The sequence below is a fragment of the Manis pentadactyla genome, chromosome 5 (assembly GCF_030020395.1).
Source record: "Manis pentadactyla isolate mManPen7 chromosome 5, mManPen7.hap1, whole genome shotgun sequence".
Classification (NCBI taxonomy): Eukaryota; Metazoa; Chordata; class Mammalia; order Pholidota; family Manidae; genus Manis; species Manis pentadactyla.
In genome coordinates, this window is record NC_080023.1 from 146,654,419 (window position 1) to 146,679,027 (window position 24,609).

General features: G+C 44.1%; 1 protein-coding gene across 6 annotated transcripts in view; it reads left to right on the plus strand.

Moving 5' to 3' along the window:
• SLC23A2 (solute carrier family 23 member 2) overlaps nucleotides 1-24,609 on the plus strand; it is a 139,172-nt gene that overhangs the window by 107,988 nt on the left and 6,575 nt on the right. For all 6 annotated transcript variants that reach the window (XM_036885078.2, XM_057502757.1, XM_036885077.2 and 3 more), the window contains 7 exons: nucleotides 3,903-4,023; nucleotides 4,538-4,694; nucleotides 8,005-8,152; nucleotides 9,398-9,503; nucleotides 15,155-15,284; nucleotides 15,950-16,087; nucleotides 24,508-24,603. In XM_036885078.2, coding sequence (XP_036740973.2) covers nucleotides 3,903-4,023; nucleotides 4,538-4,694; nucleotides 8,005-8,152; nucleotides 9,398-9,503; nucleotides 15,155-15,284; nucleotides 15,950-16,087; nucleotides 24,508-24,603 — 896 coding nt within the window. The remainder of the gene's footprint in view (nucleotides 1-3,902; nucleotides 4,024-4,537; nucleotides 4,695-8,004; nucleotides 8,153-9,397; nucleotides 9,504-15,154; nucleotides 15,285-15,949; nucleotides 16,088-24,507; nucleotides 24,604-24,609) is intronic.

Genomic DNA, 24,609 nt, shown 5'->3' on the forward strand with positions numbered 1-24,609 from the left:
TCAGTGGGGAATGGAAGAACTGTGTATGACAAATGAGATAATTATTTGGAAAAAATTTTGATTCCTAGTTTATATCAAATTACATTTCAGCTATATTAAAGATTTACATATAGAAAATAAAATCATAAAAGTGCTAGAGAAAACTTACATAAATATTTAATCATAAGACAGGGAATGTCTTCCATAAAAGCAGATACTGAGAAGAGAAAGATTAGATAGGTTTTACTACTGATGCATTTAAAACTCATATGTTATAAATGAATCTCAGAAAATATTTACAACAAATTCCACAAGAAAGGCAAATGTTCCCAATTTAGAGTTTCACTAATTAATTTAAAGGACAGAATGTTTCATAGGAGCCATTTAAGAAAAACAAAAAGGAAATACAAATAGCCAATTAGTGTGTAAAAAGGGTTGCCCTCCCCAGTTGTCAAAACACATACTCACCTGGATTCTGTTAGCTGTGGGAGATCAGATTGTACAAGAGAGGGGATCCTAAGTCAGCTAGTGGAGGTGGCATTAGAGACAGATTCTCAAGGGAGGATAACTGTGGTGACATTTCTTACACCATGTGTATATAGGTCCTGTTTGGGAAGTATGTTTTTCTTGACAAAACTTGTTTTTTTGTTTACTTCTCTTATGGATGGTTTCAAGCCTATTCAAAAGTAAAGAGAATAATGTAATGACTCCCCACCCCACCCCATCACCAAACACTCAAGGGAAATCTCATTTTATCTATACCCCCAAATACACTGAAATTATAGTCATTTCCAGTTTAACAGTAATGGAACAGGGAAATCTAAAGTAAACAGCCCCTCCCACCCACCACCATCTCTCAAAATAAATCTAATGATTAACTAGTAAAGCTAGTGTTTATCCTTCCATATTTTTATATTGTTTAACAAAAGTACAAACATATGAGTATGTACAGCTGTAGCATTATATTATTTTATAATTTGTTTTTCATCCCAACAACTGATCAGGCTTACTTTTCCAAGACAGTGTTTTTATATCTAGTTTAGTCTTTGTAAAGTTGTGTAATGTTAAATTGTTTGAAATAGTCTATTAAGCTACTCCCCAGTTGATACTCATGCATGTTTAAAACATTTGCTTGTTGGCAGACAATTAAGAAAAACATACCTTGTGTGTAAAGAGGTTTGAAATGGGTAGGAATTTAAAAGTTTAAGACTGTATTGTAGTAGTAGCAAACGGGCATTTTTGGTTTCTGAGTGGGATTGTAACTTGGCCCAACGTTTCTGTATGTACTTGGCAGTCTGTGTCAGAAGCTTTTGAATAAGGTATTTACTTGTCGACAGATTCTTTCCTGTTGTAGGAACTTACCAGAAGGAGATAAGCAGGCAGGTGCCGGGAGGGGTGACCATCAAGGTTGTTCATGTTGCACGCAGTGTCCTACTTTAAATGATTTGGGGGGTCCATAAGATAAGTGCTGAGCGGCTACTAGTGGGGTTGTTTTAGATCTGCGTCTGTTGAGGTCATGGATTAATAGGGGCTAGAAGCTGCGTAAAGTATGATTCCAGTTCGGGTCAGGTGATGTCCCCTTTGTGTTCTGAGGGCAAGGATGATGTCAGGCAGCCCCATCTCCCTCTCTGACCCCAGTGCTCAGGACCCAGTGACATTGCATAAATATCCAGGGAACGAGAAACTGTTTGGGATTATTAGACCAGAATGTTACATCATTTTCACCCAGTAGTGGGACGATGAATGATCTTCAGGATTTTGTCTATCTTTTTTAAACAGAGAAATCTAAAGTAAAATAATAGTCCCCTCCTACCCATTGCCAACTCTCAAAAATCTCATGATTAACTAGCAAAAATTTAGTACTCATCCTTCCATATTTTTATATTATTCATAAATACAAACATATGAGCATATAGAGCTTCACCATTACATTATTTCATAATTTGTTTTTTGCCCCAACCTGTTGACAGTCATCCTACATTTTAGCAGACATTGTTTTCATAGTATTTATAAAGTAAAAGGAAGGAATAGCCAGCAGTCTGTGAAGGTGAGGTGGAAAGGGCCAGCTGTCATGGACGGGACCGGCCTGAGGATTTGGAGCTTGGATCCTTGTCCCTTCTCTGCTTGGCCACAGTGTGTGAGCTCAGGCACATCCTCACCTCAGAGCCCTGCCGCCTGTCTGTTTTGGGGCTGCTTGCCCTACCTGCCCCCAAAGGTGTATTTATTTGAGGATAAGCATAAGTTAGAAGTGGACAGATTTTAGAGTGGGAAGGAAACCTGCCCCATTCGCTCACTGTGTGCTGTCACATTGGAGTCTGACATTGGGATGTCCTTCCTCAAATCCTGTGGGTCCCTGTCTCCTTTAAGCATGCTTTAAAAAGTGAACACTTTTTAGGTGCAGATGTAATAGGTGGGGTGTCACCTGAAATAATCGTAACAGTAATAACAGACTTGGGACCTTTTGGATTCATAGTGTTCACTTTGAAATTTAAATCAGTGGCATTTTCTAAAGCATGAAAATGTTATTTTGGTCTAAGTTTAAAATAAACAAGTTCAGTATCCCTCACTACTGTTACCGGGTGTTTTTGGTTAACCTTCACCATCCCTGGGGAATTGGAATGCCCTGGGCCCCATGTATATTTTCAACCTGGAACTGGTACTGGCCTAGTGACTTTGTGGTAGGGCAGAGACCCCTGTTGCGAGGTAAGTGAAGCATCCAGGTAGGTGGGGAGATGGTGGGGCAGCACAGGCCTGTTCTCCAGCCAGCTACAGCCCGCCCCTCACTGGGGATTTGACCGTGACAGCGCACCATCAGGGGAGCTGGTAATTCACCTCGGCAATTGGAGCTGTGCCCAGGAACAAGTCAGCCAGCTTTGAGTGAGTGTGCACTCTGCTACCAGCTCTACCGCGGGTTGTGAGTGAAAGAGCAAGTCCCTGTGGGTGATGAAACACATCATTGTGTGCCTTGATCATGTCGGTGATGGGAAGCAATCCCACAGCTGCCACACTTGGGGCACCAGATGGGTTAGGATGGGTGTTCCCCCTGCAGGGAAGTCGCCTGACATTGCTGCCTCCTCAGGGCAACTGGGTTAGGGGTGGAGGGACTTTGGAGCCAGCCCAGACATATCTGACCTTAAAACCAGTGTGGCAAAGTAGTTCAGAGCCCAGGCTGTAGAGTTAGATCCCTGGCCCACCCACACGGCAACCTCCAGCTGCCTGACCTCTTCTCTCTATAAAGTGGGTGATCACAGAAGCCACTGCGGAAGGCGGAGATGACCTTCACATGACATCTGGTGCACAGAAGCTGTTCAGGGGTATTATAATAAGGATTTCTATTGCGTATAGCTTTCGTAAATATTGAACCTTTCCTTTTTGCTTTTTAAAAGATCTTTATAAGTAAATCAGAAGATACAGAGACATAGGGAAAAAGTCACAAATCATACTGCCCTGCCGAGGCCAGTCCCTGTGAGCATTTTAGATCTGTCCTTACCTGCATGCATGTGTGCTGGTGTATATGAATGCTCATGTGAAGTTGGCTGGTGTTTTAGTTAGTTTGTAGTTGTGATTATACTGTGATCTGGCACCTTGTCTTTCTCCCTTATGTAGAGTGAGCTTTTTGCATCTGTGTGTATATTCTTCAAGTTTTCTTACTCTGTTATGGAAGATTTAGCCAAAGCATTTATATGGGCAGTTTCATTTCAGTATCAAGATATGCTAAGAAAAAGAGTTCTGACCTCTTTCCACAAATGGCATTTCCAAAGTGTGATTTCCCAATAGTTAGAGGACTGTCAGCTTTCTAGAGCAATGAATTGAACACATCTGGTCAGTTTTGCCATTGAAGCTTTGCGCATTATTTTAAAACACAGGTGTGTTCAAGGCCTTCAAACAGCCTTTAACCTAGTTTATTTTCTTTCTGTCCTCAGGACAATTTTCCTAGTATTATTATTTTCTCAATATGCCAGAAATGTTAAATTTCCTCTCCCAATTTACAAATCCAAGAAAGGATGGACTGCATACAAATTACAGCTTTTCAAAATGTTCCCTGTGAGTACTCTTTTTTTTTTTTGACAATACTGCCTTTGGTTCATATGTGACATGTTTAGTGAAGGGAGGGTTTTAAGCAGGTCCTCAGTGGGGGGACAATGTCTGTGTGCTGACATTGGGGTACTAATGTCCACCAAATTGTTGTGTACTTTAAGGCATAAAAGTGGGGGAAGTTTCCGATCCTGAAATCCTTTTAGCAGTAGAAAGGAGGACATTGATTGTCTTTGGGGCTCAGGGAGCTCTGACTTCATGTGCCTCTGCAGGCACACTGTCCCTTATCCTTATTGTACTAGCAGAGTTAGGGTTCAATTAGCTTTACCTGCATAAAACTGCTTTCTCTGAATGTGATTCCATTCAAGGAATAGGCTTTCAGCAGATCCGTTGCATGTTTTTTCTGCAAGTACTGATGATCGTGGGTTCTGGGTGTGATATTCAGGCTATAGGAAGGCGTGTGTTTTGCCGACCACCACCACCTCTGTTGGCCTGACAGAGCCTTTTCCTTTGACTGTGTCAGATCATCCTGGCCATCCTGGTGTCCTGGCTGCTGTGCTTCATCTTCACAGTGACAGATGTCTTCCCTCCTGACAGCACGAAGTATGGCTTCTACGCTCGAACCGATGCCAGGCAGGGGGTGCTTCTGGTAGCCCCATGGTTTAAAGTCCCATACCCATGTAAGTATTCTGGTGGCCAGAGGGGTCAGGAGCCCATTAGGGCCCAACTCAGAGGAGCTGTAAGTTGGCAGATGGCACTGTAGCACCAACAGCCTTCTCTGTCCTAGGACGTCCCCTGAAGGTTTTGCCATTCTTGTCATTCTGGTCGACAGCAAAAAAAAAGAGAGAGAGAGAAGGCTTGTCCCTGGAGGTCCATAATTAACACACGAAGACTAACCAGCTCCCTTCTGAGATGAGCTAGTTGGTTCTTTTGGTTCTAGTGGATGGAATCCTGGACAAGGGGTCTCTTCCAGGTTTGAGGAAGGCAAGTCTAGAGCTGCATGGTACCCAAGCCGCCAAAAATGAACAGATTTGAGTGGGAGGGACCTGAAGATTAGCAAGCTGACTGCTCAAGCATGATGGAATTTGTATAATCTTTTAATGGATAGCTGTAATCTTTTTTTTTTTAACTTGGTCACAGCCGTCAGAAGTAAAGTGAGACTCCCAAATGGGTGGAAGATGGATCTCAAGTTATTGATGTGTTGGGTAACTCCTGGCAAGGTGTGTGGGTAGGGGGATACATGAGGTATCACTTGGATTCACATGTAACACTTTCTGGACCCATGTCCCCAAAAGTGACTTGTGTAAACCCAGTGGTTGTCAGCTTTTGTGAAGACTCTGTTTCTCACATTTGGGGTTTTTATTAGAATTGAATCCTGACCATAGTTTGGTTGTGCAGATACATTCCTGGGTAGCAGCCATGTCTTCACATCTTAGAATGAGAGGGGAAGAGGCAGGAGAAGCCTACAGTATTAAGATTGGGTCAGAGACAGCTGTTCTTAGCATGTGAAACGGGGGTGACTGGTGACAGCCACAGCTGTTCCTTCTGTTCTGATATATTTACAAACACTTTAAAAACTTTAAAAAGTTTAATCTTTCTAAAGGAATATTCTCATCAGATTGTATAATTTAATATGTATTTATGTATACCTGTCCTTTTTAAAAAAATATTCATGGTTCATAAATACACATATAATATGAGATAAAATGATATTAAAAGTACATTGGCGAGACAGGAGGAGGCGTGGGAGGGCAGGAAGGAAGAAGCCCCCAAAGCACGTGCTGGGTGTCCTCTCTGCTTGTGCAGGTGGCTCCCAAGATGAGCACAAATGAGAACAGGTTGGGCTCTGCAGGAGACCCAGGCTTGCAGGAGCTAAGAGACCAGAGATTTCCACCAGGGCCCAGGGGGCCATGCCTAGGAAGGCATAGCTGAGTGGACAGGGCGCTTGGCCCTGTGATCGCTTCTCTTCATGACAGCCCTGATCTGCCGAGAGCAACTCTGTTGCCAGAGCTGCCCTAGAAAAAGCCACCCACAGGGAGCCCAGGGAATGTAGTCTCATATGCTCTGACCACATGGTTTGCTTACTCCGAGACAGGTTTTCAAGTATCTAGAGCAGTTTTCAAATATTTATCAAATTTGATAAGATTTGATATCTTATCAGATATCTAAGATAAGACTCAAATATCTTAGCAGTATACTAAGATCCTTGGGCCGATTGTTATTTCAGGCCCAAAATGTCAGCAGTGCCCAAGGTTGAGAAACCCTGCTATAAAATAACAACATAAATTAGAGTCTCTAGTTAAAAGGAGAGAAAAAAAAACAAGATAGAAGGCTGGAAGCCAACAAGGTTTTATATGTATATAATCTGAAGGAAAAGGGATAACAAATTTAGATTACAAGTAGATAGAATAAAGAGCTTAAAAATCAAAATGAAGGGCTACCAGGCAAAAGGGAGAAAAAACAATAAGTATGAATAAAGGGACTAGGAAAATAAAAGGGACTAGGAAAAAAAAAGTGGCAAAATAAAGTAAGAATCCCTCCCCCCAAGTCAACACACTGAAGTGAAACCACAGTGCTGCAATCAGTAACAATATGTAAAAGATCATTTAGAAAAACACAAAATGTTGCTTGGTAAATGTCCGCATGAGAAAACTTTCAAACCAACCTGAAGAAGAGATGACCAAGCATGTTGCCTGTGGGTGTGCACCTTGAACCCCTGACCACAGGTGGTTCTGCACCCCGTCTGCTCTCAGAGGGTAGAGCAGCTCCAGAGGAGCAGTTCTGCCTCACACACACTCCAGGCATATTCTGCACATCGTACTTCACGTGCCTTCTTTCTCTTCCCAAACCCCTGGTTATTCCCCAATACCTACCAGACAAGAGCCAAGCTCCTGCCCCGTGCTGCACACGCTCTCTACTGGGCACCCGCCCATTCTTGCACTCCTGGTTCTGCTCATTTGCTGATGCTCAGGCCACTGCCCACCCCCAGGAGGCACTCTCCACTTGGCTGCCGTCTCCAGACTCTAGACAGAGACGTGCCTCTTCCTGACTTCCTACGTGGTTTGTTATGACTCAGTTTGGGGTGCCTTCATTTGAAGTCTGTCTGTTACACTGTTCCCAGATCTTTCGGTGTCCAGATCTCCCAGCCACATGATTGGGTCCTGCACAAGAGACCATTTCATCCATCTTCCTTTCTCACTGTTCTTCATACTTGTGGCTGTATTAAACTAATGGTTCAAGGAGAAGGTCTTACCAAAAAAGTCTATTCATTCAAACAGTGAAAATTCCATATGCTATTTTTATAAAGTAAGATCTCATGGCTTTCAATGTTCAGATAGATAAACTTTTTAAAGAAAAAAAATTGAATGAAGAATTAACTAAACCCAGATCACTCAAAATGAAACCCAGGACTTTGTCTTTGCTTTCTTCTGGGTAACTATTTAATTTTTCGTAACATGGTTTCCTTTAAAAAAGAAAAAAGTGCTGATAGTACACTGAAGAGTCGCTGTCTGTGCCTTGTGTTGTACCATTAGGATCTAACTTTAGCTGGTGGTGACTTGTCACTGCTTTTTCCTTTGACGCCATCCCCTGGGCAAGATCACCATTATTTTGTGCCATGCTTCGCACAAGGATTAAAAATCCTCTTCATAAAAATTCCTATCCCAACACAGGCTGTGCTAGATTGTACTGAGTGTGACTTTGAAACAGGAAGAGAAGCAGGCACCTCTTCAAGCCAAATGATTTCTTCTGTTAAATAGAGACTCAGAGCCCGCCAGCCCCGGTTATGGCCATCTTCATTCACTTCAGGAGCTGTTCCCTGGCATCCGGTGCATTGATGACTTAGGTTTAAAAATAAAGAGTTTCTGTGAACTTCAAAATATGAGTGGATCTTGCAGAGTCCTCTGGTGTGCTGAATGACTCCATGTCCTGATGACTTTTGCCTGCCCCTCTAAGAAAGCTCACTAGGACTCCACACTTCTCTTCTCGTAGTCCAGTGGGGACTTCCCACCATCTCTGCAGCCGGCGTCATCGGCATGCTCAGTGCAGTCGTCGCCAGCATTATCGAGTCCATCGGGGACTACTACGCCTGTGCAAGGCTGTCCTGTGCCCCTCCACCGCCCATCCACGCCATAAACAGGTACGTTCCTGAGAAAACAGATTCTTCCCCAGAGCCAGAGCCTCCTTACTTGGCTCGTGGGGTGATCGCGGGGAAACCAGGGGCGTCAGCAGGAAGGTGGCCCAGCAGTGGGCTCTCTGTTGGCTGTTTCCCTTTGGACAAGTCACTTTGCTCTCATTTTCCTCATGCATAACATGGGGTAGAATTCCCACCCTTCCTTCCTCATATGACAGTCACTATATAAGACACTTTCTCTGAGACCACTCTTGACCTTAAACTCACCAAAACAAATGCCAGACACTGCCATTGCTCTTTGCTTGGTTTGGGGCCGTAGGTGAATGTCCCCTTTGATTTCTGGTTTCCCCAGTTATTCGTAGGGATAGATGCTGTGTCACCTGTTCACAATTACAGTTTACATACATAGAGACAAGAAAGGCAAGAGTGAGGGCTGTGGAATCTTGAGGTTTAAGAGCTGTGGGATGTATATTCTCAGCACACCTGGTCTTTAGTTTCCTGATGGTGTGAGCAAATTGGACCCTATGGAGGATGCAGAGAAAATAAATAGCCCCAGTCACCACCCTCTTCCCCAGCCAGCTGCCCCTGTAGAAGGGATTGTGTGTGGTGGAACCCAATGAGTTGGTGTCTCAGCATCTCTTGCACTCGTTCTGTTAGTCTTCACAGGCCTGCTTTTTACATATTTTCTCTAATGGAGCTATTGCATATACTTAAATTCCTTATATATGGACTCTTCCTTATAAATTTCCACATAAATTCCTTCTGTAAGGACTCTTCTCCAATGGAGCTATTATTGCATATGCTTAAATTCCTCATATATGGACTCTATAAGAAAGCCCAGTGTTCACAAAATCACAGAGCATTTCCTTCCTGATGAAATTGGATGTTAGTAGTAAAGTGATCAGATCAACAGGCAGCTCATATTTGTCTTAGATCCTAATAAATGGCTCTGTTTTCTGGCTAAAATCCTTTAATCTGAAATGATTTTAAAACCCCTGTGTCTTATGTTTGGCTCACCTGGTGCTTCTCACAGTTAAATGAGTCTGGGGATCCTGTTAAAATGAAATGCAAGTTCTCTGCTAGAGCAGGTCTGGAGAGGGCCTGAGACTGCATTTCTGGCCCCTCCCAGGGAATTCAGAGGCTACAGGTTGGTGGAACCCGTCTTCAGGTTGCTACCATATAGAGCTTATTTCAGTGTGTGGCTCCCATTGACTGAACGTCTCTTTTTCTCCCCATTCCTTTACATTTTAGGGGGATTTTTGTGGAGGGTCTTTCCTGTGTTCTCGATGGCATATTTGGTACTGGGAATGGCTCTACTTCCTCCAGTCCCAACATTGGAGTTTTGGGAATTACTAAGGTAAAGATATTTTTCTAACTAAATGGTTGGATCTGTAAGTGTGGATCCCTTTCGTTGATGGGTCTGACCATCGTGAGTTCCAAAAAGGACCTCTGATTCTGAGATGGCCATCTCACCTACCTCCTCCTGTCCTTGATGGGTTTTTGAAATGCTGTTGGAGGTCTCCACCCTTGGCTCCCTGGGCAGGCAGGCACTCTGCAGTCTGCGAATACTTACTGAGCTCCTCCGACCCTGTGCCAGGCTGCTGTTCTAGGCGGTTGGCCCATGTCAGTGAATAAAGAAGAAAAATATCCCCATTGTTGTGGAGTTTACATTCTAGGCAGGGGAAGACAAACAATAAACAGTGAGATTGGTAAGTGTGATAAAAACATGGGGCAGGGTGGGGGTATCGGGAACAAGGATAGTGTTCAGTAGGGTCAGGCTGAGGCTCACTGAGAAGGTAGCCTTAAGCAAGGACCTGAGTGGGCTCAGAGGGACTGTGCAGGTACTGGGTGATGGGCGTCCAGGCAAGGAGCCAGCCGGCGCAAAGCCCTCTGTCCAGAGCAGGGAGCAGGCTGGCATGCTGCAGATCAGCAAGGAGGCCAGTGGAGCAGGAGCAGCACTGGGGTGATGGTGAGAGCAGATGAAGGCCTCGGGGTAACAGTTCCAGTCAGCAGGCCCTGTAAGCTGTGAGAGAACAGGAAGAAGGGAGTACCCAGAATGTGATGTGGTGGGTCTTTTTGAGGATCGCTTTGATGAGGCTGGGATGAGAGTAGACATGTAAGTGAGGGAGGAGGTGGAAATGGGGGGCAGTTAGGAAATCATGCTAGTTCTAGATGAGAGCTGGTGACAGGAAAACACCCATCTCACAGTGAAAAATTAACATGGTTTTCAAAGTGTAGCAGCAGAATCCTTTTCTTTCTGATGAAACCTGTTGTGGAGTTCATGAATTAGGCTAATGAGTCACAGAGCCTGGGTGTGGAGTGCCCACTAGCCTCTCCTCCCCACACCTTCTAAACACAGACACCTGAGGCTGCCCACCCCACAGTCCAGTTGCTGTAAGAAGCCAGCTCCTAGGCTTTTCAAATTTATTACTAAGTTTGGCCCAGTGCCTTGGGCCAATGCAGGCTGTTTGAAGGGTGCTGGGAATGCACCTCCACCCCTGGCCATTGTGTGCTGTGAAGCTGGAGAGTTAGAACTAGTTCTCTACCCGGGATGGCCTCCTGAGTCACAGGTCCCCCTCACTGGAGCACTATCCTGAGAACTTGGGGGTTGGACTGGAGACTTCTAGAACAGTTTGACCTCTGTAAAATTAGAAATCCTCCCCCGAGCTTTCTTTGAGATTCTATAACCAGATAAAAAGAAACTAAATACTAAGTTTAGTTAATCTTGACCGCAAATCCAGATGAGAGGGCACAGGGCCTGCACAGTGCATGCCTGACATGTTAGTTCCCTGTAATCGGCAGGGCCATTGCAGAGCTCAGCCTCAGGTGCGCACAGAGCCCCACCTGCTGACTGGTGCCCCCGGCATGTGGTGAGTGAGGGTTGCTTATGGGCACGTCCTTCTGCTCCACCCCTGGGTCCTGCTGTGGCCCATGTGGCTGCAGATCTGAGCACATGGAGCTAAGGGCACCAAGCGGAGCGTAAGCCACTCATCTGTTAAGCCAGTTTGCTGTTGTGAACCCATAGGCATGTGACCAATTTGAAATACATAGTGAAACTGTTGGGGGTGGGGGAGGGGGCGACATGGGACAGACGGGCATTTAGGGCAAAATAGTCAAACAGGCCAGCTCCCTTTCTGTACCCCTTTAAAACTTATCACCCTGTAACTTAATGAGGGTCACTGTGGGGAGTCAGTGGTATTACTCATTGAGGTTCCCTTCTAAAACATGACTCAGGTGGTTTGGGGAATAATTATCTTTATTACAGTTCGAATGGTGCCATCTTATTCTGAAAAAGTGACTTGCCAGCACTTGGTAATGAGCTAATTGATCTTCTTCCCTCTGAACCCCTTTGGACTGCTTTCCCCGGGCAGAGGCGGCATCCACTGAAGGGCAATGTCAGCCCAGGAGTTGGTCGTCTTTGCCCTGACTCACAAGGGGATAGAATTGAATCATCTACACAGCCAGCTTGGGAGGAGAGGGGTTGGGACTTGCAGCAGACATTTCTCGGTGGCCTGACCCATGCAGCTGATGGGAGATCCCTGACGAGGAGAAGGGAGGCCTGGGGTCTGGGCCACATTCTGTCCCACGTCCAGCTGAAGGATTTGGGGCAAGTCACTTTTCTGAGCAGAACTCAGAAAATCCAGCAATTCTAGATCTGTGCTGTCAGTAGGCACATGTGCTACTTAAGAAGTTTAAATTAATTAAAACAAAAAATTCCTTTTCTTAGTCCCACCAGCCACATTTCAAGATGGTCCTATGTGGCTAGTGGCTGCCAAGGACAGCAGATAACAGAACGTTTCCATCACTGCAGAAAGTTCTGCCGGACAGCACTGGTCTGGGCCATTGTATCAGACGCCCAGGGCAGAGAGAGGGTGATCTATGGCGCTTGCAAATACTGTCCCCATTTCCCAGCACCTCCAATATTTGCTGTCTTTTCTCCAGTCATGGCATTTGCTGTGCATGGAGATGCTAACCTATTTGATCAGGAGCTGAGGCAGCCTACCCCATTGTGTGTTCTGAAGCTCTGAGAGGTTGGAGTGCCCAAGCAGGATCTCTGTGCTGCATGTGCTCCAGTGTCTGTCCCACAGAGGGGGCAGCATAACAATGCAGGAAGGTGGCTACTCTGGGTTCCAGCCCTGGCCCCATCACCTTGTCTCAGTGTAACTGTGGGCAAGTCACGTCACCTCTTTTTCTTCATACCCTTGTCTGTGAAGACAGCATGTGAGGAGTCGGAATTAATAAGCTAATGTAAAGCCCTTACCAGAGTCCCAGCATGTGGTAGGCATTCAGTAGGCTGTAGCTGTTGCCACTGTATGACATTTAGCCCTAAGTTATAGGAACAGACGAGACACCATCTCCTCTGACTATATGATCTTTTTGGTGGTGTCCAGAGGTGGGTCACTTCTCTGCGGAACTCCACAGTGTTAAAGATACTAGAAAGTCAGAAACATGGGGCTGATTTTTCAGTGGCCCTAGAGGCAGAGCCGTATTTCAGGAAGGAGGCTGGGAGGAGATCCCAGGGAGTGGGCAGTGGGAGAGGAGACTCCAAGGCTCCATGCAGCACCCAGAGGTTGGGGCAGGGCTGTCTCAAGTGTTTAGAACAGAAGTGCACAGTAGGCACTTGGTTAATAGTCATTGAATAGAAGAATGGCTTAGTTGCTGCTTGTGTTTTTATGTGTTCTCAGGCAGATCATCTTACTATGCATGGTTTTCCTCTAAGATTTATTGTTCAAAGCATCCTGGGGCCAGCCAGCCTTGTGCCCTGCACACCTAATGGGGTTGGCCCTGCTGGGAGGTGGGCTTTGCGCAGGTGGGTCCCTGTATCTGGATGCTTTTCCTCCAGTGAACTCTCCCTCATCCCTCAAGACCATCTCTGAGGAACCCTCCCCAACTCTTCAGTTTCTCTTCCCTGCTGGGTGCCCACATGGTGTAACAACTGCAACAGTACAATTATTTTATCATAAGTTTGTGGACTTACTTGTCTTTGTATCCACGCCCCTCCCAGTCGAGTAAGTGCTGGTCACAGGGTAGGTCCTTAAAAATGTTTGCTGGCAAGTGACCTATTTGCAAATGAAAAGTCTCCTTATCATGTAATACAGTCAAGCCTAAGGCATATTCGCTCAGTTCTCCAGTTTGCCTGACCTCCTTCCCTGCTTCCCTGCATTTGCCTTGTGTCAGGAGAAGTTGTAGATTGGGACAGTGGGGAGAGGGCTCCCGGTCAGCTGTGACTGATTCTAGCTGGACAGCTGTTCTTCATTTGTTCAGTAAGATTTGACTCTGATTCTTAACCAGCCAACCCTTGGATCCTTTGAGATGCTTCTGGAAGCGCTTGACCAGCACTGTCTAGCAGGACATTGTGCAGTGTGAGAATGTTCTATGCCTGCACTGCCATGGGCAAGGAGCCACCAGCCCCACGTGCCTACTGAGCCCTTCAAGTGTGGCTAATGCAACCGAGGATACAATCTTCGATTTCATTTCATATTAATTAACTTGAATTTAAATAGCCATCGTTTCACTGTAAATTATACTTAAAGCCCTGTAGACACCACCCCAGATATTTCTGGAACTTCTTTTACTCTTTATGTCCTCAGGGTATTTCCCTGGGAAAGGCAGCTCAGAGTAAGGGCCAACCATGCCAGATTCTTGAGCCCATTGCCAGTTCTACCTCCTGATACCTGGGTGACAGTAGGCTGGACAGAAGCTTCTAGAAGGCTCAGATCAGGATTAACAGATAAAGATGAGACCATGTGGTTTATCATGTGGGAGATGCTAACACATCATGCTGCAGAAGCCCATAGTGGGGGGAGCAGAGCCTTGGAATCAAGGAAGACTTTTAAGAGGAGGTAGCATATGGGTAGTATCTTGAGGGGTGTGTCTGGGAACCAGCCATAAGGGTGATGTGGGAAGGGTGTTCCAGGTAGGTAGGCCTCGGCATGCCTGGTATGCTGAGGGGCAGGTGATAAGTCCCCAGCATGACCCCAGCATGACTAGGTTAGGGAGAGTGCTGGCAGGCTTGGCTCTGTTGGGAAGAGCCTTAGAAGGGGATTTATTTCATGAGCACCAGAGGACTTAAGTGGAGAACTGACTCCCCCCTGCACCACCCCCCACACTCTGCCACCAAATCACTGTGTTCGAAAGGTCATTCCACCACAGTGGAGAGGACAGGTGAATGGAGGAAAGGCCAGAGGCAGCAAGCCCAGATGGGAGGCTATCAAATAGCCTAATTCTTGCCAGGCACTGCTCAAACATTTCTACACATTGTCACGGTTTAACCTCAAAGCAAAACCACGTGGTTTGTCAGTATAGAGACAAGGGTCCTGTACCCAGAGAGGCTGAGTAGCTGCTAGGTCCCATGGCTAGTGGTGGAGTGGGGCTGCAAGCTGGGCAGCAAGGCTGGAGAATGGGGCACTCTTTGGCCTCTAGGCTGTGCACCTCTCATGGGCAAGATACCAAGAAGAGAGGAGGTTCCAGAAATATTTGGGGGTTTTGTCTGCTTCAGCCTGTGGGTAAGATGGAAATGAGACGAAGTGCTTTGGGTTGGTTATCTTGGTGAAGGGAGATGCCAGGAACCCCAAAGAGAAGCAGAGATGAAGTGCAGCTTTTACATTTTGCATTTGAGACACACCGGAAGGTCACCCTGGCCTCTGACTTGTAAGGGCATTAAAACCCCGCACCTGAGCTTGGGAGCAGGTCCATGCTGAGGTGACATCACTTGGCACAGGGAAGCAAAGGATGAGCCCTGGGGCCACCCACAGTCGGGGGGAGGAGTGGGGACGGGGCAGGGCAAGGAAGGGTGGGTGGGCATCGTTTTACTCTGGGAGTCTTTGTAGTAATTTTGTACCGAGCTCGGTCCTCATTATGAAATGACACTGATCCCTCTTAATTATAAGGTTTAAGAGTAACCTAGGTTTTGTCCAAAGATTTTGTCACATTTGTCCTGCAAGGACCTGGATGGAAATCCGTGCTGACATTGAGGTGAACGCCTGTCTGCCCTCTGGTGCCCCGCAGGTCGGCAGTCGCCGGGTGATCCAGTACGGCGCGGCCCTCATGCTCGCGCTGGGCATGATCGGGAAGTTCAGCGCCCTCTTCGCCTCCCTCCCGGACCCTGTGCTTGGAGCCCTCTTCTGTACTCTGTTTGGTAAAATCCTATCTTCTTGACAGCTGGCTTCCCTTTTGGGCTCCTTTGCTTCATTCACATTTGCTAACAAGTTGCTTCAGTAAAATTACAAGTAACCATAAATTTATATTTTAAAATAAGAAATGGTATACCTTCAAAACAAAAAACTACATCACTCTTTGAGCTGAGTTTATGTTACAGGCAGAACCAGGTATAGAATAATTATGCTAGGAAACAAGATGAAATTAATTGAGTTAACTCAGTATCTTCCCCTGAGTGAGCTGTTTAAAACTGACCATTTTTATGATGGGGCTCAATTTGATCTTTGTGCCATTCCGTTGTTGCAGTCAGGGCTAAGATACTTGCATGGGTTTCTCAATTTAATCAAAATGTTTGCATAGAAATTGGAGAACCAACATCCTTAGTTTCCCACTTGGTCTAAAGAAAGCAGAGTGTGATGTTTATGCCCCTGTATAAGCCCAAATGGTGCTTAGGCCAATCATTTGGATCAGGGACCGAGGTGGTCAAATTCTCACCACTGTCCTGATACCGCTGGTCTCCCAACTTGTTCCTGATGGGACAGAGAAAAGGCCTGGTAGGGATGCTGCTTTCGATGGCCATAAGTCATTTGTCACCCATTGTGGCTGAGCTCCGTGGAACTTAACGTCTGGTGTCTTTCTCTCCAGGAATGATCACAGCTGTTGGACTCTCCAACCTGCAGTTCATCGATCTAAACTCTTCCCGGAACCTCTTTGTCCTTGGATTTTCGATCTTCTTTGGGCTCGTCCTTCCAAGTTACCTCAGACAGAACCCTCTCGTCACAGGTAGGGAAAATAGGCCTTGAATCTTAGGGGGGAGCCTAAACCACAGCCACCAGTTCATGAGCCCCAGCACACCACTTGGAGAGGGTTCTGGAATTTCAGGGATCGTTTGTGTGTCTCATTTGAGTCTCACGTTGCCTCCACCAGTCTGGAAGCCCTGTGCGCGTCCCACACAAGCAGCTGGCCCCCATAACTGAGGTGCGCACCAGGGTCTCTTTTAACCAAGATCCTGTCCTTTGAGGGAATGCCTCTGTAAAACCTTTTGATTTCTCAGACTAATGCTATATGAAGAAGTATGGTTTCTTGACATTCGACTTCATAGACTTTGAAGCACATGTTTCTCCACTGGGACTATAGCTATTTTGAATTCAAGATTAACCTTTGTAACTCCTTTTTGTGTTAATACTCTGATGTTGTGAAGAATGAACAAAGGGGAACCATCAGAAATAGTGATTGCTGCTACCATTATTTGCAGATTGGGGCCTATTTTATTCATTTTATATGTATATGTATATTTTTTAATTTTGGTATTATTAATCTACAAGTACATGAGAAATATTATGTTTACTAGACTCCCCCCATCACCAAGTCTCCCCCACATACCCCATCACAGTCACTGTCCATCAGTGCAGTAAGATGCTGTAGAATCACTACTTGTCTTCTCTGTGTTGCACAGCCCTCCCCGTGCCCCACCCCACATTATACATGCTAATCGTAAGGCCCCCTTTCTTTTTCCCCCGTCCTTATCCCTCCCTACCCACCCATCCTCCCCAGTCCCTTTCCCTTTGGTAACTGTTAGTCATTCTTGGGTTCTGTGATTCTGCTGCTGTTTTGTTCCTTCAGTTTTTCTTTGTTCTTACACTCCACATATGAGTGAAATCATTTGATACTTGTCTTTCTCTGCCTGGCTTATTTCACTGAGCATAATACCCTCTAGCTCCATCCATGTTGTTGCAAATGGTAGGATTTGTTTTCTTCTTATGGCTGAATAATAATTCCATTGTGTATATGAACCACATCTTCTTTATCCATTCATCTACTGATGGACACTTAGGTTGCTTCCATTTCTTGGCTATTGTAAATAGTGCTGCGATAAACATAGGGGTGCATCTGTCTTTTTCAAACTGGGCTGCTGCATTCTTAGGGTAAATTCCTAGAAGTGGAATTCCTGGGTCAAATGGTATTTCTATTTTGGGCTTTTTGAGGAACCTCCATACTGCTTTCCACAATGGTTGAACTAATTTACATTCCCACCAGCAATGTAGGAGGGTTCCCCTTTCTCCACAACCTCGCCAACATTTGTTGTTGTTTGTCTTTTGGATGGTGGCGATCCTTACTGGTGTGAGGTGATATCTCATTGTGGTTTTAATTTGCATTTCTCTGATGACTAGCGATGTGGAGCATCTTTTCATGTGTCTGTTGGCCATCTGAATTTGTTCTTTGGAGAACTGTCTGTTCAGCTCCTCTGCCCGTTTTTTAATTGGATTATTTGCTTTTTGTTTGTTGAGGTGCATGAGCTCTTTATATATTTTGGATGTCAACCCTTTATCAGATCTGTCATTTATGAATATATTCTCCCATACGGTAGGATGCCTTTTCTATTGATGATGTCATTTTCTGTACAGAAGCTTTTCAGCTTGATATAGTCCCATTTATTCATTTTTGCCTTTGTTTCCCTTGCCCGGGGAGATATGTTCCTGAAGAAGTCACTCATGTTTATGTCCAAGAGATTTTTGCCTATGTTTTTTTCTAAGAGTTTTATGGTTTCGTGACTTACATTCATGTCTTTGATCCATTTTGAATTTACTTTTATGTATGGGGTTAGACAATGATCCAATTTCATTCTCTTACATGTAGCTGTCCAGTTTTGCCAACACCAACTGTTGAAGAGGCTGTCATTTCCCCATTGTATGTCCATGGCTCCTTTATCATATATTAATTGGCCATATATGTTTGGATTAATGTCTGGAGTCTCTATTCTGTTCCACTGGTCTGTGGCTCTGTTCTTGTGCCAGTACCAAATTGTCTTGATTACTGTGGCTTTGTAGTAGAGCTTGAAGCTGGGGAGTGAGATCCCCCCCCACAACTTTATTCTTCCTTCTCAGGATTGCTTTCAGGGTCTTCTGTGGTTCCATACGAATTTTTGAACTATTTGTTCCAGTTTGTTGAAGAATGCTGTTGGTAATTTCATAGGGATTGCATTGAATCTGTATATTGCTTTGGGCAGGATGGCCTTTTTGACTTTATTAATTCTTCCTAGCCAAGAGCATGGGATGAGTTTCCATTTGTTAGTGTCCTCTTTAATTTCTCTTAAGAGTGTCTTGTAGTTTTCAGGGTATAGGTCTTTCACTTCCTTGGTTAGGTTTATTCTCAGGTATTTTATTCTTTTTGATGCAATTGTGAATGGAATTGTTTTCCTGATTTCTCTTTTTGTTAATTAATCATTAGTGTATAGGAAAGCAGCAGATTTCTGTGTATTAATTTTGTATCCTTAAACTTTGCTGAATTCAGATATTACTTCTAGTAGTTTTGGAATGGAGTCTTTAGGGTTTTTTATATACAATATCATGTCATCTGCAAATAGTGACAGTTTGACTTCCTCTTTACCAATCTGGATGCTTTGTATTTCTTTGTTTTGTCTGATTGCCGTGGCTAGGACCTCCAGTACTATATTGAATAACAGTGGGGAGAGTGGGCATCCTTGTCTTGTTCCCAATCTTAAGAGGAAAAGCTTTCAGCTTCTTGCTGTTAAGTATGATGTTGGCTGTGGGTTTGTCATATATGGCCTTTATTATGTTGAAGTACTTGCCCTCTATGCCCATTTTGTTGAGAGTTTTTATCATGAATGGATGTTGAATTTTGTCAAATGCTTTTTCAGCGTCTATGGAGATGATCATGTGATTTTTGTCCTTTTTGTTTATGTGGTGGATGATGTTGATGGATTTTCGAATGTTGTACCATCCTTGCATCCCTGAGATGAATCCCACTTAGTCATGGTGTATGATCCTCTCGATGTATATTTGAAATCGGTTTGCTAATATTTTGTTGATATTTTTGCATCTATGTTCATCAGGGATATTGGTCTGTAATTTTCTTTTTTGGTGGGGTCTTTGCCTGGTTTTGGTATTAGGGTGATGCAGGCTTCATAGAATGAGTTTGGGAGTGTTCCCTCCTCTTCTATTTTTTGGAAAACTTTAAGGAGAATGGGTATTATGTCTTCTTTGTATGTCTGATAAAATTCCACAGTAAATCCATCTGGCCCCGGGGGTTTTGTTCTTGGGTAGTTTTTTGATTACTGCTTGAATTTCGTTGCTGGTAATTGGTCTGTTTAGATTTTCTGTTTCTTCCTTGGTCAGTCTTGGAAGGTTGTATTTTTCTAGGAAGTTGTCCATTTCTCCTAGGTTTTCCAGCTTGTTAGCATATAGGTTTTCATAGTATTCTCTAATAATTCTTTGTACTTCTGTAGGGTTTGTCGTGATTTTTCCTTTCTCATTTCTAATTCTATTGGTGTGTGTTGATTCTCTTTTTCTCTTAATAAGTCTGGCTAGAGGCTTATCTATTTAGTTTATTTTCTCAAAGAACCAGCTCTTGGTTTCATTGATTTTTTTTCTATAGTTTTATTCTTCTCAATTTTATTTATTTCTTCTCTGATCTTTATTATGTCCCTCCTTGTGCTGACTTTAGGCCTCTTTGTTCTTCTTTTTCCAATTTCAATAATTGTGATTTAAGACTATTCATTTTGGATTGTTCTTCCTTCTTTAAATATTCCTGGATTGCTTTATACTTTCCTCTTAAAACTGGTTTCGCTGTACTCCACAGAAGTTGGGGCTTTGTGTTGTTGTTGTCATTTGTTTCCATATATTGCTTGATCTCTATTTTAATTTGGTCGTTGATCAATTGATTATTTAGGAGCATGTTGTTAAGCATCCATGTGTTTGTGAGCCTTTTTGCTTTCTTTGACAATTTATTTCTAGTTTTATACCTTTGTGGTCTGAGAGGTTGGTTGGTAGAATTTCAGTCTTTTTGAATTTACTGAGGCTCTTTTTGTGGCCTAGTATGTGTTCTGTTCTGGAGAATGTTCCATGTGCACTTGAGAAGAATGTGTATCCTGCTGCTTTTGGATGTAGAGTTCTGTAGATGTCTATTAGGCCCATCTGTTCTAGTGTGTTGTTCAGTGCCTCTGTGTCCTTACTTATTTTCTGTCTGGTTGATCTGTCCTTTGGAGTGAGTGGAGTGTTGAAGTCTCCCAGAATGAATGCATTGCATTCTATTTCCCCTTTTAATTCTGTTAGTATTTTTTTCACATATGTAGGTGCTCCTGTGTTGGGCGCATAGATATTTATAATGGTTATATCTTCTTGTTGGATTGACCCTTTATCATTATGTAATGTCCTTCTTTGTCTCTTGTGACTTTCTCTGTTTTGAAGTCAATTTTGTCTGATACAAGTACTGCAATTCCTGCTTTTTTCTATTAGTTGCATGAAATATCTTTTTCCATCCCTTCACTTTTAGTCTGTGCATGTCTTTGGGTTTAAAGTGAGTCTCTTCTAGGCACCATATAGATGGGTCTTGTATTTTTATCCATTCAGTGACTCTATGTCTTTTGATTGGTGCATTCAGTCCATTTACATTTAGGGTGATTATTGAAAGATATGTAGTTATTGCCATTGCAGGCTTTAGATTTGTGGTTACCAAAGGTTCAAGGTTAGCTTCTTTACTATCTTACTGTCTAACTTAACTTCCTTATTGAGCTATTATGAACACAGTCTGATGCTTCTTTATTTCTCCCCCTTCTTATTCCTCCTCCTCCATTCTTTATATGTTGGGTGTTTTATTCTGTGCTCTTTTTTGTTTCCTTTGACTGCTTTTGTGGGTAGTTGATTTTATTTTTTGCCTTTAGTTAGTATTTGGTCTGTCTGCTTTCTTTGCTGTGATTTTATTTTCTCTGATGACATCTATTTTGCCTTAGGAGTGCTTCCATCTAGAGCTGTCCCTCTAGAATACCCTGTAGAGGTGGTTTGTGGGAGGCAAATTCCCTCACCTTTTGCTTGTCTGGGAATTGTTTAATCCCTCCTTCATATTTAAATGTTAATAGTGCTGGATACAGTATCTTTGGTTCAAGGCCCTTCTGTTTCATTGCATTCAATATATCATGCCATTCTCTTCTGGCCTGTAAGGTTTCTGTTGAGAAGTCTGATGATAGCCTGACGGGTTTTCCTTTATAGGTGACCTTTTTTCTCTCTCTGGCTGCCTTTAATACTCTGTCCTTGTCCTTGATCTTTGCCATTTTAATTATTATGTGTCTTGGTGTTGTCCTCCTTGGGTCCCTTCTGTTGGGAGTTCTGTATGCTTCTGTGGTCTGAGCGACTATTTCCTCCCCCAGTTTGCGGAAGTTTTCAGCAATTATTTCTTCAAATACACTTTCTATCCCTTTTTCTCTGTCTTCTTCTGGTACCCCTGTAATGTGGCTATTATTCCTTTTGGATTGGTCACACAGTTCTCTTAATATTCTTTCATTCCTGGAGATCCTTTTATGTTTCTCTGTGTTAGCCTCTCTGTGTTCCTGTTCTCTGATTTCTATTCCATTAATGGCCTCTTGCACCTCCTCCAGTCTGCTCTTAAGTCCTTCCAGAGATTGTTTTATTTCTGTATTCTCCCTCCCAACTTTATCCACTAGCTCTTGCATTTTTCTCTACAGCTCCATCAGCATGGTTATGATCTTTATTTTGAGTTCTTTTTTAGGAAGATTGGTTAAATCTATCTCCCCAGGTTCCCTCACAGGGGATGCCTGTGTGATTCTGGTCTGGATCAAATTCTTCTGCCTTTTCATGGCGATAGAGGTAGTCGTGGGCAGTTGGCCAGTGTGTCAGCTGGGAGAGCAAAGTCCCTTCCCACTTGCTCGTCGCCTTCCTCTCCTGCGAGAATGGCGACCCCTAGTGGCTTGTGCTGGGCAGCTGCGCTCCAAGGGGGCCTCTGAGTCTGGCCCAGCCTGGGCGGCTGCAGAGGAGGCCCTGCGTGGCTGCTGTAGGTATGGCTGGTCTCAGGCTGCTAATCCACTATGGTGCGGCCACGCTGGAGCGGGGACAGGTAAGAAGAGGCTGTTTATCACTGTGAGGGGCCTCAGAGCTGCGCTGCTGCCCAGGATGTTAGGGCGCTCAGAGTTCCCCGGGATTCCCGGCTGCTGGGCTGAGTGAGTTAGGACGCTTCTGTCCAGCTGTGAGATTCCTGTCCCTTTAAGACTTTCAAAAGGCACTCGCTTTTCTTCTGTCCCAGGGGCACCAGCTGTGGGGACCCACTCACAGGTCTTTCTGTTCCGGTTCCGTTTCCCTAGTATCCAGCACCTCACACACTGTGTGTCTGCGCTCTGGGTGCAGATGGCTAGGGCTGGGTGTTTAGCAGTCCTGGGCTCCCTCCCCCTCCCTGCTCCGACTCCTCTCCTCCCGCCGGGGAGCTGGGGTGTGGGGCGCTCAGGTCCCGCATGGCTGCGGCTTGTATCTTACCCCCTTCCTGAGGCACTGGGTTCTCGCAGGTGTAGATGTAGCCTGGCTGTTGTACTGTATCTTCTGGTCCCTCTTTTAGGAATAGTTGTATTTGTTATATTTTCAAAAATATATATGGTTTTAGGAGGAGATTTCCGCTGCCATCTTGGCTCCTCCTCTGTATATATTTTTTTAGGTAGAATTCACATGACATAAAATTTACCATTTTAAAGGAACAGCAAAATGCCATTTTAGTACATTGACAATGTGTAACCTCCACTCTACCTGGTTTCCAAAACAGTCTCATGCCCCCAAATACAGTTCCATATCCATTAAGCACTTAATCATAGACATCCCCCTTCTCCTAGCCCCTGGCAACCACTAGTCTGCTTTCTGTTTTGTGGATTTACCTGTTCTGGACATTTCATATAAACAGAATCATACAATATGTGACCTTCTGTGCCTGGCTTCTTTCATTTAGGATATTGTTTTCAAGATTCATCCATGTAATAGGATGTATAAGTAGTCCATTCCTTTTTTACAGCTAAATAATACTCCATTGTATGTGTCTATGACAGTTTGTTTATTGTTTGTCCATTGTTCCTACCTTCTGACTCCTGGCAGTAGTATTGTGACCATAGGTGTACAAATAAAGTCGGTTCTCATTCCTGGTAATTGTGCTCTCTAAAGTCCCTGTGAAGATGCAGTTAGCAGACACAGAAGCATTGCTTCCAAGGGAAGGATGGCCACCAGCCTGTAAGCCATGCCTGAGTGAAGCTCATCTCTCATGTGTGTTTTCTCCATATGGCACATCACAGATGTCATGCACTTAGGAACACTAGACAGCATTTCAACACAACACTTGGGGGCCATTCTAGACACTGAAAGCACCCACAATAAAGCACAAAAATGGGGAAAAAATGGTACTGCCTAGACTGCTAAAAGGATACTTGTTTAGAGTCTGAGAGCTGAAACTGGGAGGCAGAGCATTACTTTGTCCTCATCTGGCATGTATGTTGGGTGACTCACATTTTTTGCTGCTCTTTGTGTGTGAAAGAAAGCCCGTGAGTATTCATTTTGGGTTTGCCAGCAAACTGTGATGTGTAGGCCAGTTCAAAAATGTACCTGCCAGTAATGAGGATTGACTATCTGCAGTCCTTGTTTGCCGTCCTTTTGGGCATATATGTAGGAGTAGAATTGGTCATATGGTAATTCTGCGTTTAACTTTTCAGGAACTGCCAAACTGTTTTCCACAGCAGGTGAACCATTTTACATGCCCACCAGCAGTGCACAAGGATTTCTTTTTCTGTACATTCTCATTAACACTTGCTATTTTCTGTTGGGGATCATTACATTTTAAATATAGGAAGTGCATGAACTTCTAATAAGGAGATACCTGATGCTTTTTACTTTGTAATACATCACTTTCATATGAGGACGTCCTTATAAATCGAGTTGCTCCTAACAAGGGCAGCTAAGCACTAATTAGTAACCAGGATTTGGAAACCCTTTATCTGATTTACAGATAGCACAAGTATTTTTGTTGTCTTAACTATTCACTTTGTAATTTTCTCAACCTAACAACAGCCATCTTTTATATATATACCTGCGTGTGTGTGTGTGTGTGTGTGTGTGTGTTTAATCTGCAAACAGCATCTCCAGTGGCTTCATAGTTCATTATAGGGTGAACTTCACTCTGTTAGATTTATCTGCTGTGGCCATTTTTAGGAATTTTCCTTACGAAGATGCTTTGTGAGTATTGTTGAAAGTATTCATAGTAGTTTACAACATTACTGGCAAAAGTTTGTTTGTGCATGACTGGAATTTACGCTTCTGTGCACTGCATTGACTGGCAGTTAGTATCCACTCCAGTGGGTCCTTTTAAGTCAAGGGCAGGCCTGTCCTGGCTGTGGCTCTGACCCTATTGCTATGTTCTGTTTCTAGGGATAACAGGCATCGATCAAGTGTTGAACGTTCTTCTCACAACTGCTATGTTTGTAGGAGGCTGTGTGGCTTTTATTTTGGATAACACCATCCCAGGTATGT